We start from the raw sequence: 18,583 nt of genomic DNA, 5'->3' as shown, positions 1-18,583 counted from the left end.
CTGGCAAGGTCCCGGTGGGCTGGTGGATGCTGGCTGGGCGCTTATATACCTGGGGCCAGGGAGGTTGAATGGGGGTATGGGGACTGGCTCAGGGCTGGTTGCAGGAGAGGAGAAGGGAAGAGGAGTGCAGTGGGTGGGGATGCCAAGGCAGTGAACTGTGCCAGACACACACACAGAGACATATACAGACATACACACACAGACTCACACAGACATACACACAGACATACACACACACACACACACACACACACACACGGACGATGGGACTGTGGAGGGCAGGGGAAAAGGGGGAGAAAGAGGAAAGAGACCTCTACTAAAATCAAAATGACAACTAATCACAAGTACCAGTCACCACAAGAATGATGAGGACCACAGAGATGGCAAAGGAACTCAAAGCCTATTCTGATATTTAAATGTAGACAGGCACCTCTTACGTTTATTCGAGCCTGGTATTCGGCACTGCCCACCGAGTTCCTCGCGCTGCACCGGTACACGCCCCCGTCCCGGATCTGGGGGCCCGTGACGTTCATGTGGCTGATGGTGGTGCCGTCGGACATGGTGTACTGGCTGGTGCGGTGGCTGCCGTCGCGCACGACGGGCTCCTCGTCCAGGGCCCAGGTGACCGTGGGGGGCGGGGCCCCCTTGGCTGCGCACATCAGCGAGAACTGCTCCCCGGGGTTGACCACCTTCTCGCTGAAGGAGGAGACGATGCGGGGCGTGCCGTCTGCAGGAGTGAGGAGCCCCCTCCGGGTCACCGAGCCGCTGAGCAGCCATCCCACCAGCCACCCCCCCCCCCCCCCCCGGGGAGGAGGGGAAGCAGTGGCCATGACAATATAAGGCACTCTCGGGCACATCGGTTTGCGCGTTATCATAAATCCCCGTCAGGTGCCAGTCACTACTGCACAGGGTTTGAATCCTCCCTCAGTCGCTTTAGCGCTGTGTCTGTGGGCCAGTTACTGAATCTCTCGGAGTCTTTCCGGCTCGTCCCCATAGAGGATGGTGATAATGGGGATCTGAGTATGAATTCCTATCCGGATGCTGCGAGGATTAAATGAACTAATGCATGAAGGATGCTTAGGACAGGACTTTGCAAGTGCTTCCTAAAACATGACTCTCTCAGCTGCTCCCTTTCCACGCTCCCTCCTCCCGCTATTAATAAAGACAGAGGCGCAGAGGTTCACTGTGTGTGGAAACGGGACCTGACCCAGCCGGACCTGTGGAGTGGGGTTCCATTTCTCATTCTGGCAGAAGGGGGAGGGGGTGCGGGGTGGGGCGTGATGGTGCTCCCGCAAACAGCCTGCGGTTTGAGGCTTAAAGTGCAAGCCGCCCAGAGGCCGTGCTGCGGGGTCTGTGGCTGGGCCTGGTCTGGGCCGACCCCCAGGCTGGCCCAGGAGGTAGGCGCCCAGCTGCCTGCAGGGACACGGCCCTTGTCGGCCACCCGGGAGAGGAGGAGCCTGCCTCCTTCCATAAGGGCTGGTGGAAAGGGTAAAACAGGCATTAAAAACCCCAAACAAACATAAAAAGAAAGCGAGGCAGTGTCACATGCACTCCTCACCCACCCACATGTCGCAGCAACATGCTGATGCTAGTCCCACATGCTGCCAGTCTCAGCCCTGCCCATTCCGGGGGCCCTTATCTCAAACGTGGGGAGAGCCGGTGCCTGGCGGAGCCCGGGCGCCCGCTGGGTCACTGCCTGCTCTCCCCTGCCTCTTTCCTGTGCCCTCACTTCTGGGCGTCCCCCCGCTCTACTCCCTGCCCTTCCCACCGGCCTCGCTGTCCGTGCCCCTGCTCTAAGCTGCCGGCACTTCACCTTGGGCAAGTGGCCGAAAACTCAATTTCCTCAACTGCAAGACGGCACCATTAGAACAGTATCTCCCCCAGCGCCCCGGGGGGATTACCTAAGACAGGCATCTCCCCGGGGCACAGGAAGAGCCGGTACATGCCTCCCATCCGGGCAGGCAGGGCGCCTGGGCTCAGGCACGCCCCCCCCCCCCCCCCCCCCCCCCGCAGGGCTTCAGGAGTCCCGAAACCACCCTCCGAACGGGCCACCCAGCTCACCCTCCAGCACCACCACGGCGAAGTCCTGGGCGGTCTGGGCCTTGCGGGTGGCGAAGCACTGGTAGGCCCCCGAGTGGCTCTTCTGGGCTGAGGCGATGAGCAGCGTCTCGTTGCTGAGCCCACGGATGGAGACGGCCTCGTCGGGCAGCACCGGCTCCGTGTTGCGGTACCAGCGGATGGTGTACTCGGGGGAGCCCATCGGCGCGCAGGAGAGGATGACAGTGCTGCCAATGCCGGTCTTCAGCTTCTTTGGCGTCAGGGTCACATGGAGGGGGTCTGGGCCAGGCCGGGGAGAGAGGGGGGCAAACGGGGGAGAACGGGGCTCAGTGTGGGTGAGCGTGGCTGCGGGTGCACTGTGATCACCAGAGGCCCTGGTGCCAGAGCCCTGGGCGGAGGGGCTGGGACTGGTGAACCCCCCTCTCTGGGCCTCACCTTACTCATCTGCCAAATGGCAGTCAGGCCGAGTGGTCTCCGCACCTGTTGTTCTGAGGGGCTGTGCTTTCTGGGGGTCCTTTGCTCGTGGGGCTGTGGTGCTCCCTGCAGCCCCTGAGTTGGATGGGGCCCTGACCGACTCATCATCCTGCTGTCACCCACCCCAGACGCCAGGGAGCACCTGGACCCACCACTCACCTCTCACCACACAGAACCAATCCTGCCTTCTGCGGGTCCGCCTTCTTTGATACGCCCCAGGCCACCAGCCTCTGGCCTGCCCCCGGCAGTCTGCACATCCCTGCCTCCCGTCTCCCGTCTCCTGTCGCCCGTGTCCCTGCATCTGGCCCCGTGCTGCCGCCTGCCACTGCCCAGCTCAGAACTTCCACAGCCCAGCAGCTCAGGGGACGTTCAAGGGCACCAGGCTCTATGGGACCTGCCCCTCATCTCAGGAGCAGCCTCTGAGAGGCAGCCTGCCCACAGGTCCTGCACCCCATGGGCTACTCCTGCCCTAGGTCCTGCCTGGAGTGTCGTCACCCCTTTACCTAGTTCCTTCTTATCCTCCACCCTGAGCTCAGGGGTCATCTCTTCCAGGAAGCCTCCCCCCCCCCCCCCCCCCCCCCCGCCCCGCAGGCTGGGTTCAGGGTCCCTCTTCAGGCCTCCCTGGCTGCACTAAACCCAAGCTAAGCATGTGGTCTTTATCATCTCTTTGTGTCTCTCTCTCCCTCTAGATCAGTGGTTTTCAACCTTCCTAATGCCGCGACCCTTTAATACAGTTCCTCATGTTGTGGTGACCCCCAATTTCATTGTTACAAATTGAACATAATTAAAGCATAGTGATTAATCACAAAAACAATATGTAATTATAATATGTGTTTTCCGATGGTCTTAGGCGACCCCTGTGAAAGGGTCGTTCGAGAACTGCTGCTCTAGCCTGTGAGTCACCTGAGGGTGGAAGGATCCCTGACTGGGGCAGGGGATCGAGCCTGCAGCTGAGGTGACCATACCTCTGACCTCGAACCCTGACCTCTCTAGCTTTCTATCCATACTGCTCCCTGAGTCCTGTCTATCGATGGTCGCACTGGCCGCCTGGTTCCCAGCCCCAGGAGGCTCTCTCCCCATCTCCATGGCCCTGAGGGCCTAGCGAGGAGGCCGAGACCCCTCCAGGGAGGCGGCCGACAGGAGGCGAGACACAGGTCCATCTGGTGAGTGCAGCCAGCCTGGGCCCGCTCATGCCAGCTCTCCCTCCTGGCTCCCAGCCTCTGTCTGTGCCCAGGAAGTGCCAGGGCCCAGAGAGACAGGCAGCCCCTGCTCACCCACCAGGCCTCCCGGCCCTGCCAGCCGCGCTCTCCTTGCTGCCCTGCTGGGCGTGGAGGCAGCATGGGGGGAGGGGGGCTTGGTTACAGAACTGGGGGAAGAGCAGGAAAAGCACTGCTTTCCCCTCCGTGACCCTGGCTGGGAGGGGCTCTCGGAGAAGACGGAAGACAGAGAGAAGCCATGTCGCTTCCCTTTGAGTCCAGGTCTGCAGCCTGGCTGTGGGGGAGGGTGGGAGAGGAGGGTCCGAGGAGAACAGCTGTGTGTGGGCACACAGGGTTGGGCGCCCCGGGCACCACTGTGGGCAGTGACTTACTGTGCATCTGTGCGTGTGCCAGGATGTGAGCATGCACAGCAGAGGGATGTGTGTGCACCCTGCACATGTGCACGCGTGTGCGGGGTAGTGTGTGTGTGTGTGTGTGTGTGTGTGTGTGTGTGTGTGTGAGTGCCTGCTTGCCTGTATGTGCTGTGGACACCAGATTACCCAGTCAGGTTTGCTCATTTTCCAAGGATTTGGGGTTATGTCCCGACCTGTTCCCTGAGACGGGGTATGAGTGTGAATGTGAGTGTGAGTGTGAGCGTGAATGTGTGTACAGCAGGAGAGTGGGGAGGGGGAAGGTAACTTGGACAGTGCTCAATGCGGGAAGTGGGGGGCACCCTGGTCCCTCTGTCGGCCTCTCTGCAAGCTCCAGTCGGAGGGACCCCTCAGCAGAGTAGATCAACACATGGAACTGTCGGGCCCTGGGCTGTGCGGAGGAGGCTGGCCCCCATCTGGCTGAATGCGGACCTCGGCCCCAGAGGCCGGCCTGGGGGGATTGGGCTCTCTCGTCCCCCCCAAGGGCCTGCATGACCTGCAGCTCTGTGCTCCTGAGACCTGGTGAAGGGGGTGGTGGGGTGGGTGGTGAGGGGGGTGGTGAGGGGGCCTCCACGCCCCCCAGGTCGAGTGACCATCTTGCTGCCATCAGGTACCATGTTCAGGACTCAGGCCACTGCTGCCCTACGGGAGTGAGACCCCCGAGTGTCTCTGAATCCCGGCCCCACTACTGCCAGCAGCTCCCTGCAGCTCAGAGAGCAGGCACTCAGAGTCGGACTCGGTGCCAGAGCTAGGAGGACCTCTTCACTTACAGAGGGCAGTTGGAGGCTGGGCCAGCGGCGGTGGGGGAGAGAGGGGTGGTGCAGAGGATGCCCTGGGCCTCACCAATCCTGCTCCAGGGGTCTCCCCTGGCATCAGCTCTCTGCCTCTCCTCCCCTCTACACCCAGGGCCTCTCTGCTCCCCTGGGGCCCTGAGCTGGGCAGGAAGAGGAAGGACCACCCCCGAAGGACGCCTGGGCTGTTTCCACCAGTGCCTGATGGGACAGTTATGTTCTCTAATGCAGCAACGTCCGCTGGTTTCCCTTCGTACAGACACCGTCTCCTTCCACAAGCCGGAAACCCTGCAAGCTTGTCCCCATCACCCTCTTGGCCCATCTGACCTTGTGACCTCTGGGAGGTAGGAAGCCAGGGATCACGATCCCATTCACAGACGAGGGGTGTGACCTGCCCATCATGCTGGAGCCAGAGGCAGGTCTGCTTTGCCTTTCCCAACCAGGAGACACTCCCCAGGGCGGCCCAGAGGCAGGCGCAGCTGCCCCCAGGCCCCTCCCCTCCCCTCTTCGTGCTCTTAAAGGCCACTGTCAAGGACAGGGCTGGAAGAGCAGCCTCCCCACTCACCTATGACCGTGAGGGTGCCTGTGGCTTCGGCTGAGCCGAAGGTGTTGGTGACCTCACAGATGTAGGTGCCGCTGTCCTCGGTCCGCAGGTCGCTGATGGTCAGCCCTGTGACGTGGTTGGTCCAGCGGTTGTCGGCCGGGAGGGGCCTGCCATCCTTGAGCCAGCGGATGGCGGGGGTGGGGTAGCCGGAGGCGGTGCAGGGGAGCTCCACGGTGTGGCCGGCCCACACCTCCTGGGAGTGGAAGCTGTCCAGGATGGCAGGGACGGACTCGGCAGGGTCTGGAAGGCAGAGTGTCTGGGTGGCCCCGGCTGGCCCTGGGCTCGGTGCCATGGGGCTGGGAGAGGGGAGGCAGCACCCGGAGCAGGCCCTGCTGCCCACTGGTGCCCAGAGGAGCAACCCCCAGTGTGCGAGGGTTCTCGGTGTCTCCCTGAGCCAGACGCTGGCCCAAACTCTCCCGCTCCTGCTGGACGGAGGCCCTGAGACCCCTGGCCGGGAGCAGGGGCTGGGGAAAGGCGGGCTGACACAGCTAGAAGGACAGACAGACAACGACGGGAAAGGGAAGAGCCTGAGGTGCAGAGGGAGCGTGCGCAGCTCCCCACACCACAGCCCCGCAGGCTGGCCAGCCTCGGGAGCAGCGAGTCCCTGTGACATGAACGTTGTGATGTCTGGGGCTGGCGATGATGGGGAAGGCTTGATCTGGGCCTCAGCCTGGCCTGTGGGTGCCCCTCAGGATGGGGGACAATCGCCTGCCCTGTCCCGTCACCCCACCAGCAGTCCGGCAGATAGTGCACTTCCCCAGCACCCAGAAGGGCTTGGAAGCTAAGCCTTCTGCAAACAGCCTCTTTGCCCCCAACAATTACCCACTGTTTGCTTTTCCAAACCAAGAGAAGGCAGTGGCGCAGGACTGGAGCCCTGGACTCCGAGGCCCAAAACCTGAGCAGGCAGGTCTGTGCGTGACGGCCGTGACACTTCCGAGTGGTGCCCGCTGCTCGCTCAGGCTGGCGCTCACCCTGCCAGGCCTCCCCGAGCTCCTTCCCCTGGGGCCTCTCTGCTGTGACAGCTCCTCAGGCTCCCCTGCATCACAGGACACAATGCACTCCTGCCCAAGCTCCAAGGCCCCATGATTAGCTCCCACCGCTCTCCTGGCCTGGCCTCCACACCGCTCCGCCTCATCTCAGCGCTCCCGCCTCATCTCAGCGCTCCCACCTCATCTCAGCGCTCCCCCCTCATCTCAGCGCTCCCCCCTCATCTCAGCGCTCCCACCTCATCTCAGCGCTCCCACCTCATCTCAGCGCTCCCACCTCATCTCAGCGCTCCCACCTCATCTCAGCGCTCCCCCCTCATCTCAGCGCTCCCCCCTCATCTCAGCGCTCCCACCTCATCTCAGCGCTCCCCCCTCATCTCAGCGCTCCCCCCTCATCTCAGCGCTCCCCCCTCATCTCAGCGCTCCCACCTCATCTCAGCGCTCCCCCCTCATCTCAGCGCTCCCACCTCATCTCAGCGCTTCCACCGTGCCTGCAGGTCCATGCTGTCCCCACCTCCCGGGCCAGCTCCTCCTCCTCATCCTTGGGACGGCGCCCCTGCCCCCCCCCCCCCCCCCCCGCCCCGACAGGCCACTCTCGCTGGGCTCCCAGAGCTTCCTTTTTCCTTCATTTTATTTTTAAACCAGCTCCTCTTTTTACAGAAACACTTGAAAGTGTAATATATACCCCTGAAGGTGTGGGCGAGTGTACAGTATGTGAAAAGGGAGGTTCCCCCTCCCACCCACCCACCTCTCCCAGGAGAAGTCACTGTCACCATCCGCAGGGCCCTCGCCAGCAGCAGCGCGCACCAGGCCTGTATCACCGCCCAGAGGACTGAGGCACCTCGGGGCAGTGTGGACCCATCGCTGCGTCTCCGGGCCTGGCACCGAGCAGGTGTCTGAGGAGGATGAGCAGGGCACGCAGCATGGGCGGGCAGGTCCCCCCGCTGCGGAGCCTCCCAGGCTCAGGGACCCGCAGCGCTGGCTCAGGGGCCTGGCGGGCTCCCCTGGATGAGGACCTGAGACCAGAGCGAGGCAGCGACCTGCCGGGGTCAGACCGCAGAGCCCAGAGCAGAACCCAGGTCGCCCACACCTGGCTCAGCAAGTGGGATGGAGGTGGATCATCCAATGCTGAGCGCACTCAAGGGCGACGGAGTCCCTGGAGCCGCCTGGGCTCAGGCGGTCCCCTCATCCCAGCTCAGCTCCCCCGGAGGGGACCGGGCGGACATGCTCCTCCTGGGCAGGACTTCCTAGAGGCTCTGCTCCCTTCCCACCTCCCACTGCTCTCGCATGAGCCCCGCTGGGACACAGGAGACCCTGCAGACACCGGGGTCACAGGTCACCCGTGCCCTTGGGCGCGCATGGTCCCTCAGCACCTGCTTCCTCATCTGCATGGGAGGTGGAGGGGAGGGCTGCCTCCAGCCCTCGTCAGGCTGTTGTAGGCAACATGGCAACGTGTGTGCCAGAGCTCGATGGACGTGGCACCCCCGCCGTGTGGATGTGGCACCGCCATGCAGACGTGGTACCACCGTGTGGATGGACGTGCAGGGCAACTGCTCTCAGGCCTCCCTGCCTGCCAGTTTCTGCGGCTCTAACCCCGCCCCCTGTGGGAATGGTTGGGATAAACAAACCCGGTGCCAGGGAAGAATTACTCACTGTGACACTTAATTGATGCAAAACACACAAATTCTGTGGCACACGCGGAATTTACAAGCGGAGGGGCTGACAGGCCGTGGAGGAGGGGCAGGGGATTAATCAGCGAGTCTCAGGCGTGAAATTAGATTCTGAGCGAGAGAAACCGCTTTCCTTCTCGGGAGCGGAGGATGCGCTGTGGCGTGTGCAGCCGGGGCTCGGTATTGCTGGGCTGGGGAGACGGGTGATGGGGAGACGGGGATGGGGGGGGATGGGGGGGGAAAGGGCTGGGCCCCGAGAAACCCCGGGTGCCGGGCTGGGCGGGGCATCTGGACGCCCCGGGAGGCTGAACAGCGCTGCCCGGAGGATGCCGCAGACACGGCTGCGGCCCTGGCCCTGGACTCTGACCTGGGGAGCTTGTTCTGGTCTCAGCCTCTCTGGCCCTGGGTCCCTCTTTTGCAAAAGCCCACGACACGCCTTGTCCAGAGCGGGTGCCCGAAAGCACTTGTGACCGGAGGAAAGCCCGACGCACGGGGTTAGTGTCAGGCTGTGTTCTAGGGACTCACACTGTTCTTGCAACTGCCTCCTCCTCTTGGAAAAATACAAACCATGGAAGTTGTCCCCGCCCCATGCTGGGGAGATGTAGGAGTAAGAACCAGCAGCAACAGAGCGACAGCAGCTACAACAGAGCAGCCGCTCCCCGGGCCTGCCCGTGCCAAGCACCCCACCAGGCTGTCTGCAGCGGGACCCTATTTAATTTTCACGACCCCTCGCGGGCACATTTTGTCACGCCCACCTGACAGAGGAGGTGGCGGAGGCTTGGAGACCTCATTTCTCTGATGCTGGATGCACAGCTGGTGCGCAGTGGGGCGAGGCCGGAAGTGTGGCTGCTGCATGTCCTGGCTCCCCTCCTCCCCTCCCTCTCACTCCATCAGTCACTCTGAGGATGAAGGATTCTGATTTGGCTGTGGCCCTCGCCCTATCAATGCCCACCCACAGCGCTCGGCCCCGTACACCGGCCCCATCTGTTCTTCCTGCCTTTAGGCTTGGGAGCAGGAGGGGTAGCCATCCCTTGGGGGTGTGCTGGGGTCAGACCCCTCGGACACCAGGTGCCTCCGCCCAGACACCCCGCTACCTCTCCTCATCCCTGGTCCAGCTGCTGGCCCAGAGCTTCTGGCTGGGCAGGGCCACGCCTTTCCAGCCACAGCCCCAGGGGCTCATGGGGCTCTGGCCACAGAATGAAACATCTCAGCCGAAACCCCCAGTCCCTGGGACTGACCCTCACCCTCAACTTGGAAGTGGGTCTCAAATGTCGGGGGCAGTGGGGATGGAGGCTGAGGCCTGACAGGCACTCCCACCCCATTCCCCCCTCCATGGCCTTGCTCCAGATCAGTTGCATTTTTGCCAAGACAAGCAGCTTGCAGATCACCTGGTAGCATCCCATCCAGTCACAGCAGGGCGCTCCCCTGGCTCCCTCGCTCCCTTCCCTCCGCTCTCTGCTGCTCCCTGCAGGTCCCTTCCACGCTGAGGAATGTCTCTCTCCCGAGCCTGAGCCTCTCCCCTTTGTCTGGGTGCCTTCCTGTCCTTATTTCTGTCTCTCCATGTGGGCTGTGTGTCTGATTCTCTGCCCACTCTCTCCTTCTCACAGCTGGTGGGCCATAAAGACAGAAGGAGAAGGGCTGGCATACCCTCCAGTTTAACGAGTGTCTTTTCTGAGGGAATGTTGTTATTCCCCTCCAAACTGGAGGTGAAGTTAGCAGGATGGAGGGCTAAATATTTGTGACAGGGAAAGGAACAGGCCTGCAGGAGGCGGGGTGTCCGTGCCTGCCCTGCGCTGTGAGAGCGAAGCACCATGCACAGACAAGTCCCTGTGACCTGGAATGGAACCACTGACACATTTGGGAATTAAGTGGCTGAGCCCTACGTCCAGCCCCGAAGATGGAGCCGCGTAGTGCAGCCCCCTTTCCTCACCCGATGAAGCACAGCTCCCTTATGCAGTGGTTCATTCCATAACTGTTTCCTGAGCACCTGCTCTGTGCCAGGCATAGGGCCAGGTGCAGGAGGCACAGGAGGCATCAGAGAGCCCGATCCTTGCCCTCCTGGCTCCTGTCCCCTTGGTCTTGCCTACAAATGAGAGGGGAACCTGGCAGAGCCACCTGCTGGCCAAGGCAGTCCTCCCCAGACCACACCCCATCAGAGGCGCCAGCATCGGAGCGGTCACCGGTCCGGCTCCTCTTCCAGAGAGGTGGCATGATTTGGGGGGGTCTAGTCTCCAAACCGGGAGTCTGACCATCAATCCACCCTCCTTCCCAAGGCCGCTCCCATCCCATCGCTTCAAGAGCAGAACGTTTCAAACTGTGGCCACAAGGGTTAGGAAGGTGTCACACCCACGGGGCGAGGCTGTGGCCAGCATTTAGATGAACTGGTTGGGAGAGGATGCCACAGGGAAGGTGAGAGCACGTGGCCTGCAGGTGGCAGGAGGCGCCAGCGACTGCAAGGCCCTGCGGAGCACGACTGGGGGCCGCAGCTGGGAGGGCAGGTCCCCGAAAACCGGCCCCCAGGGCTCCTTGCACCCTTCTTCGCTCAGTGGCTGGGCGTGTGTGTGGGGCTCCTCTGGCCCTTCCCTGGGGGTCAGCAGCTGGAGGACGCTGGGGTCAGAGAGCGAGTCCTGGTAAAGTGCTGGGCTCCCCTAAGCCCTGCTTTTCTCACCTTTGAAATAGGAAGAGCAGCACACACCTCTTGGGCGAGGGCGTGCCTGACAGCACAGGAGGGAAGTGCTGGCACCTGGCTTCAGTGAATATTAGCCTCCACCCTCCTTCAGCTGCAGTCAGCACTTCAGGGGAGTCCTTTATCCACTGCAGACATATTGTGTTTGCAAACTATCTCCTGCCTACTTTCAAATGCTGTGAGGTGGGCTACCACAAAAAATGTAAATGTACTTATCCTATCTAATAAAAGAGTAATATGCAAATTAACAATCACTCCTCTCCCTCACTCTGTCACAAAGATGGTGGCGGCCACGGAGCTGGAGCGAGCAGGAGGCTTGGGTTGACCCTGGCGATGGAGAAAGCCAAGTTTCCCGCTTGCCCTGCTGGCCCTCAGCTCCGCTCAAGGCTACAAAGTTTCAATTATAGAAGATAAATAAATCCCAGATATCTGCTTCTAGCCCGCAGCCATGGCCAGCCTGAAAAAGGCCCTTAACCCCTCACCCAGGCTATCCAGACACCCCAGTGGGACCCCCACCCTGATCCAGGACACCCTTCAGGGCACACCAGCTGGCCCCCACCCATGCACCAGGCCTCTATCCTATATAGTAAAAGGGTAATATGCAAATTGACCCTAACAGCAGAATGACTGGGAATGACTGGTCACTATGACACACACTGACCACCAGAGGGCAGACGCTCAATGCAGGAGCTGCCCCCTGGTGGTCAGTGAGCTCCCACACGGGGAGCTCTGCTCAGCCACAAGCCAGGTTGACGGCTGCCAGCACAGTGGTGGTGGTGGGAGCCTCTCCTGCCTCCTCAGCAGTGCTAAGGATGTCTGACTGCAGCTTAGGCCTGCTCCCTGCTGGCAAGTGGACATCCCCCGAGGGCTGCCGGGCTGCCAGAGGGATGTCTGACTGCCAGGTTAGGCCCGATCCCCCAGGGAGTGGGCCTAAGCCAGCAGGTGGATATCCCCCGAGGGGGTCCAGGCTGTGAGAGGGCACAGGCCAGGCTGAGGGACCTCCCCCCCTCCAGTGCACAAATTTTTGTGCACCAGGCCTCTAGTTTATATATATAAAAGCCTAAGTGACCATTAGGACTGAACAACTGAATGACCAGTCGACCAGTAGCTATGACATGCACTGACCACCAGGGGGCAGACCCTCAATGCAGGAGCTGCCCCCTCGTGGTCAGTGTGTTCCGACAGCCAACCTCCTGCAGCCAGCCAACCTCCCGTGGCCCCTCACTCCCTTGATCACCAGCCTCAATTGCCAGTCAGGCTGAGGGACCCCATCTGTGCACAAATTCGTGCACCGGGTCTCTAGTAAATAGATAAAATAAAATCTTAAGAAATACTTAGAGGTAGAAGGAAAATGAAAAGGCTCCCTAATCCAACCTAATCTAATGAAATCAAAGCAAATGTAATCATTATTATGGCTGAGCATCAGATTTCATCTATGAGCTTCCTAGCAGCAAAGGCAAAGAAAGAGGCGGGGGCATTTTTGTAACGCTCATTGTTTGATAAATAGTGACACAGTTCCTCAGGAGAGTGGGCCTCCCTCAGGTATAGATGCCTCTAAATAATTCCTTTTTTGCGTCCTCATATGAAGGGCACCCCAAAACAAACTGGGCAAGGTTTGCCCCAGCGGTTCCATACCAGTCCTTTAATCTTCTCTGAGACTCTCTGGTCCATGGCGTGGACATGCCCAGGCCCAGGGCTGGGCTGGGGTGCCCTCCCTCCTCTCCCCGTCCCCCCGCCCCGGCCTACCTGTCACAGAGAGGCGGGCCCCATTGCTCTGCCGGGTCTCCCCACTGTACTTGTGCTTGGTGATGCAGCGGTAGGTGGAGAGGGCGTCCTCCTTCTGCACGTCGGAGATGTACAGCCCGCCGTGGAAAGTGATAAAAAACCTGTTTTCTGGAGACACAAGCAGAACGTGTCCTTTACTCCCACATCTGGGCAAACCACTGAAGCAACTCGGCAGCTGGCCCTCTCCCGGCCAGGACTACTGCCCAGGGGGAGGAAGGGGAGGGGAAGGGGGTGAGGTTGGTGCAGCCTCAAAGGCAGGGCAGCATCTCCAATAGATGAGGAGTCTCTATGTGCAAACACACGGAAGTCACAGTAATTGTTCCTTTAAGTGAAACGCCTCAGGGTTTTACAGAAAGACATGGGACTTTAGAGTCAGAGGAGATCTGGGTTCCAATCTGACTCTTCCTTCTATTGGCTGTGTGACCTCGAGCAAATTACTTAACCTCTCTGAGCCTTATCTGTACAAAGAGTTGCAAATAATACTTCAAACAGTGGCTGTAAGGATTAAAAAAATAACCAAGTGTCTGGAACACAGTAAGTGCTCATCTGGAGAACAGGATCCTCATCTGTCTCGCCTCTTTGCAAGAGTGTGCAAAGGTCTTTCGTAGGCATTGCTCTTTTGTTCTTACAACTGTGAGAGATGCCTCTCCATTGTCAGGACACAGCCAGTAAGTGGACTGGGACTGAGGCCTTCTGGCTCCCAGCTGTCCCTCTGCATTGAACTAAACACAGGCCTCAATCCTCTTCTTGCAATTTTAATCACTTATTCACTCAACAAGCAAACACTGGGGCTCAGCTACCGTCGGAACAGGGACCTGGGATACAGATACACACCAGCATTCAACACACAGTTCCTGATCACCATCCTCCGCAAGGCCGAGCCCAGGCCGGGTCTCACTTGTCCTGCCCCTCCACAGACTTTGTCAGGATGTGGCAGGGAAGACAGAAGGACGGAAGGACAGAAGGACAGGCAGCAGTGCACCCATTCTGCGGATGCGGACAGCTGTTTCCACTCAGAATGGAGCAGGTTTTCTTGTCCTGGGTTCTCAGGCAAAACCTGAACTGGAGCGCGTCGGGGCTGATTTTGAAAGGGGAGCCTGCGGACCTGAGAGTTGGGAGGGGCTTGCATTTGGCTTTGGGCTCCCTCAGCTCAGGTCCATGTCCTCCCACCCCAGACCCAGTGGGACTGAGACTGAGCACTGACTCTGCTGCTCTCGGGGGCCTTGCTTCTTCGCCAGGTGGGCAGGGGAGACGCCCGGCTGCCACTTCCACGGGGAGGGCCTGGCATTAGGACGGTGATGCTGACCGAGAAGGAAGCTGGGGGAGAGGGTAACGCTGGCTCAGGGAGGACTGCTGACCCCGGGAGGCCCTCACGGGGAGGCAGGCTGGGTGCTCCGTGCCCTTCCCATCCTATTATGTAGAGGTCGGCACCCCCACCGCGGGCCGCGTGACCCCCTCAGCCGATGACAAGAGCGCTGACACCGGCTCACCCTCCTCACAGGGACATTTCGTGGTGTCCCACCCTCCACGCTCCAGCTCACGATCTCGGCATCTGGAGGTGGGACACTTTCTGCAGGAGGCTGTACAGGTGCAGGCTGAACACTGCAGTGTCTGAACACATCTTTTTTTGTTTGTTTGTTTAAATATATTTTTATTGATTTCAGAGAGGAAGGGAGAGGGAGAGAGAGATGGAAACATCAATGATGAGAGGGAATCATTGATCGTCTGCCTGCTGCGTGCCCCCCACTGGGGATCGAGCTCACAACCAGGGCATGTGCCCTGACCTGGAATCGAACCGTGACCTCTTGGTTCATAGGTTGACGCTTAACCACTGCGCCACACCGGCCGGTGACCACATCTTTGACAAAGGTTCTCCAGCCTTCATTTGAGTGTCTCCCAGGCTGGGGAGCTCACCTCCTGTCAGGGACCCATCCAGAGTCCAGGGCTCTGCCCTGCAGCCAGACCTTCCTTGCTCACAGTCGGCCTCATGTGGCTCCCTCCGTGGCTCCCCCGTGGCTCCCTCCGTGAGCGCTGCTTCTGCCACGGAGCCTGCAGACCCCTACACCTGTGCCGCTCACTCTCCCTCACACACCGGAGGCAGCCATCCTGCCTTTTGATTCTCCTTCTGGTTATGCTGTCTTGGGATTTCATTTTTAAATAGTTATTCGTTTCACATGGGTTCAAATAGCTTCAGCACTCTGGTGGGTCTCTTGCTTCTTAATAAACTTTGGTGTATCTACAAATCCTCTAATTCTCTCTTCCTCCTCCCTCCCTCCCTTTCTTCCTGCCTTCCTCCCTCCCACTCACTAATCTTTGTATACAACTAGACCTACTATGTACCTGGCACGTTGCCTAGTAGTGGAGATCTGACAATCGGCCTTATCTGATTGGGGCCTGTAGAGCCAGCAGGGTGGCCTGCAGCCTCAGACCGCACACACTTGCTGGGGCCGGGCGGGCGGGGAGAGGCTGCACCATTATAGTTCTGCCTCACACTCTCCTTGCGGTCAACTCAGGGCCCCGGGGAGCCCCTGCGAGGCCACTTCTCTCTCCCCCTTGGACACTGGTTCTGTGCGCCCAGGCCCAGGACGTCACACGATCCCTGCTGAGTGCCATCATGTTGGGACACCCCTCCCCCAGCTCCCCCATGAACCGCAGCTTCCTGGCAGCCTACCAGTCTCCTGGAACGTGGAGCTGGTGGGCCCACCCCCTCCAACACAGACCCCATGGTGCAGACCCCACTCAGGGCTGTGGGTAAAAGACGGAATAGAAGCAAGAGGAAGCCAAGCGCTGCTGCCCGCGTTGGAGAGGACCCAGAGGAAGTGCAGAGAAAGCCCGGCTCCCCACCCCAGACTCCGGATGTGCCCTCATTGTCTCCATGTTGTGATCCCCCACCCCAATCAAATGAGGAAGCTCTCCTGCCCTTTATTATGTAACTGGACTGGGACATGGAACTACTGGAGGGGGTTGCTGCCAAGCAGGACCAGGTTAGAGCTGTGGCTGGGGGGCAAGGGGAGGTGAGGAAGAACAGGAAAGACTCCAAATCAAGCCTATGAGTCCACAGGTGCTCTGGCCTGGACAGCCAGGACCCCACGATGCCCACAGGTGCTCTGGCCTGGACAGCCAGGACCCCACGATGCCCACAGGTGCTCCCCCTGGACAGCCAGGACCCCACGATGCCCACAGGTGCTCCCCCTGGACAGCCAGGACCCCACGATGCCCACAGGTGCTCCCCCTGGACAGCCAGGACCCCAGGACCAGGACTGGCCCCTGGGATTTTAGGCGAGGAAGGGGTGCTGTGGTGATGGTGGCAGGGAGCTGGGGTTTCTATAGTAACAAGCAGCTGCTGCATCTGATGTTTCACATCCTTCATTGTCCTCATTCCCCCTCCCCCCTGCTTGTGCATATTTAATTGCAGTAACATTTCCAGACACAGCGCCTGCCTCCTGAAACAAAGGCGGCTGGGAGCTGCAGGGGGAGAAAACGGGGTATGATGTTGATCCCTGGGGGGCCGTGTGCAACCTCACCCTGCATGTGTGCGGAGAGTTGGTGATGGGCCTGCTGGGAAGGAGGGAGCCAGAGGCCGTGGAGGGAACAGCATAGTGAGAGGGGGGAAGTGGCCAGCCAAGCCGGTGAGGGGTCCGAGGACCAGGGCTCCTCACATTGCCGGCCTCCCAGGCTGGCTCTGGCGAAGCTTCCTGGTGGCCTGGCAGCCCAAACTCCTCACCCACATGGGACCAGCCACCCTGGGATGGTGGGGGAGCCGCCATTCCACAGCCTGGCTCCTCCTCCTCGGGGCAGGCTGGTCCAGCGGCAGGAAGAAGCGTGTGGTAGCCAGGCCTCTGTGCCAGCCCCTCAGCAGGAGGCCATTTAGAAATGTGTGTCTGGGACCATTTTTTAAAAATATATTTTTATTGATTTCAGAGAGGAAGGGAGAGGGAGAGAGAGATAGAAACATCAACCATGAGACAGAATCATTGATTGCTGCCTCCTGCACGCTCCCTACTGGGGATCGAGCCCACAACCATAAAGGATTGAAATGGGTGCCTTTGTGAGGTAGTGAGTTTCCTGTCTTCAGGGGGTATTTGAGTAGAGGCTGAGGAAACACTGGGCATGGAGGACTTACATATTGAGAGAAATAAATGAGATCATCTATAAGCCCTCCCCCCCCCCCCCCCCCCCCCGGCAATTCATAGATTCCTAACAAAACATGGCAGAGCTGCAAGACCCCTTGCCGATCCACGGCAGTGGTTTAACGTCAGCGTGCGCGTGCTCACCCCACCCAGGCCTTTGCTTGTGACGAGTCTTTCTGTGCCCGTGATGCTCTGTCCTTGACTCGCTCCTGGCCTCGTTCAGGTCTGTGCTCAGAGGCCTGACCCCTCCATCAAAATTAGACTGTGCCCCACAGCCTTGCCCAGGTCCTTGCCGTGACTTTTGTTTTCAGAGCACTCGGTGTTTCTCACGGAGAGCAGGAGGCATAGTATCTCGCCTCCATTAGTATCTCATCACGGCTGGCACACAGTAGAAGCTCAGCGAACATGTGCTGAGTGAATGGACCTGGCTAGCAGAGCCAGCTCCAATGGGGTTAGGCAGCCGGGCCTCCAGCCTGGAGTCCTGCCTGTGGCACCCCAACCCTGAGGGCTCTCTCCTGCTCGAACCACCACTGTCACACTGCAATGCTTGGGCCACTTTGATCCTTGTCCTGGTCCCCCTGCTCAGCTGAGTCCAGGCTGGGACACTAAAGCAAGACTGACAGTTTGGAGCCGGCAAAAGGGAAGCAAACACAGATGACCACAGGAGCAGGGCAACCTGGAGCATGGACTGCGGCTGAACCCACGCTTCCCAGGAGCCCCTCAAACACGTAGAGACCCAGGGCAGCTGGGCCCAGGGGGGAGGACACCACATGCCCTCTGCAGCGTGCCTGAGCCTGGCCTTCTCTTGTCCCTCCCTCGGGGGGACCCGATGACAGAGGTCACTGGTCCAGGATGGATCTCATTTGAATCCCTGGGCGACCTTCAGATCAGAGGCGTGTGGTGCGGTGGAGGCAGGGGCACGCTGCCTGCTGTGGACAGACGTCTTGACCCTGAGCTGCCTAACCCAGAGCTCCAGCTCTGTCCCCCGTCCTCTGCCCCTCTCCCCCCATGGCCCCAGCAGGTCCCCTGTCCTCTCCCCCCATGGCCCCAGCGGGTCCCCCGTCCTCTCCCCCCATGGCCCCAGCGGGTCCCCCGTCCTCTCCCCCCATGGCCCCAGCGGGTCCCCCGTCCTCTCCCCCCATGGCCCCAGCAGGTCCCAGGTCCCCAGCAAGGAGGGGAGGGGGGAGGATGGATAGAGCGTTGCCTGGAGACCAGGCTTGGGCCAGGGCAGAAAAGCCACTCAGTCCCTTTTGGAAGAGAAGAGACACTTAGCCTGTCACAGTCACAGGTGTGTTTCCCGGGGCAGCCTCAGGACCAGCCTCCGAGCGCCCCGACTGGTCCCCAGGGAACTCCCGATTCCCAAAGAGAAATTGCAATCAATACCGGTTACCATTACTGCTCTATCCAATACAGACTTACAAAAACAGCATGTCAGCCTGAGCCCAGAGCCTGCAGAGGGGACTAAGGAGCAGACTGCCCCCCACCCCCTGCCCCCAGCAGGCAGCTCTCTCTCCCTCCCAGGCCCTGGGAGCCCGGGGCGGGGCAGGGCTGGCTGAGCAACACCTCTGGCTGGAGGAATTGGTCCTGTCTGGGGCCCCGCACCTGGGCAGCTGGCAGGGAGCACCTGCCTTCCCTTCCTTCCTGGTGTTTCTGCTGCTCCGAGGGCCTGGGATACCCGACAGCCCGGGTTTGAAAAGCCCAGGGAAGCCCGGGCGTCCTTCTCTCCCCCTGGACTCTGGGCCCCAGGACTGTAAGCCTCTGCCCAGATTTGC

The 18,583-nt window shown here is 60.3% G+C and overlaps 1 protein-coding gene across 1 annotated transcript in view; it reads right to left on the bottom strand.

The window, feature by feature from the left end:
* LOC118664101 (Down syndrome cell adhesion molecule-like protein 1) overlaps positions 1-14,302 on the bottom strand; it is a 94,730-nt gene extending 80,428 nt beyond the window's left edge. The window contains exons 1-6 of the mRNA XM_036323973.1: positions 14,223-14,302; positions 13,886-13,998; positions 12,643-12,789; positions 5,516-5,794; positions 2,062-2,337; positions 431-727 (exon numbers count right to left, since the gene is read on the bottom strand). Of these exons, the coding sequence (XP_036179866.1) occupies positions 431-727; positions 2,062-2,337; positions 5,516-5,794; positions 12,643-12,789; positions 13,886-13,998; positions 14,223-14,302 (1,192 nt within the window). The remainder of the gene's footprint in view (positions 1-430; positions 728-2,061; positions 2,338-5,515; positions 5,795-12,642; positions 12,790-13,885; positions 13,999-14,222) is intronic.
* Positions 14,303-18,583: the final 4,281 nt, after the last annotated feature.

This window comes from Myotis myotis, unplaced genomic scaffold (genome assembly GCF_014108235.1).
Source record: "Myotis myotis isolate mMyoMyo1 unplaced genomic scaffold, mMyoMyo1.p scaffold_m19_p_10, whole genome shotgun sequence".
Classification (NCBI taxonomy): domain Eukaryota; kingdom Metazoa; phylum Chordata; class Mammalia; order Chiroptera; family Vespertilionidae; genus Myotis; species Myotis myotis.
Note: the sequence above shows the minus strand (reverse complement) of the source record. Positions and strands in the feature narration are given on the sequence as shown.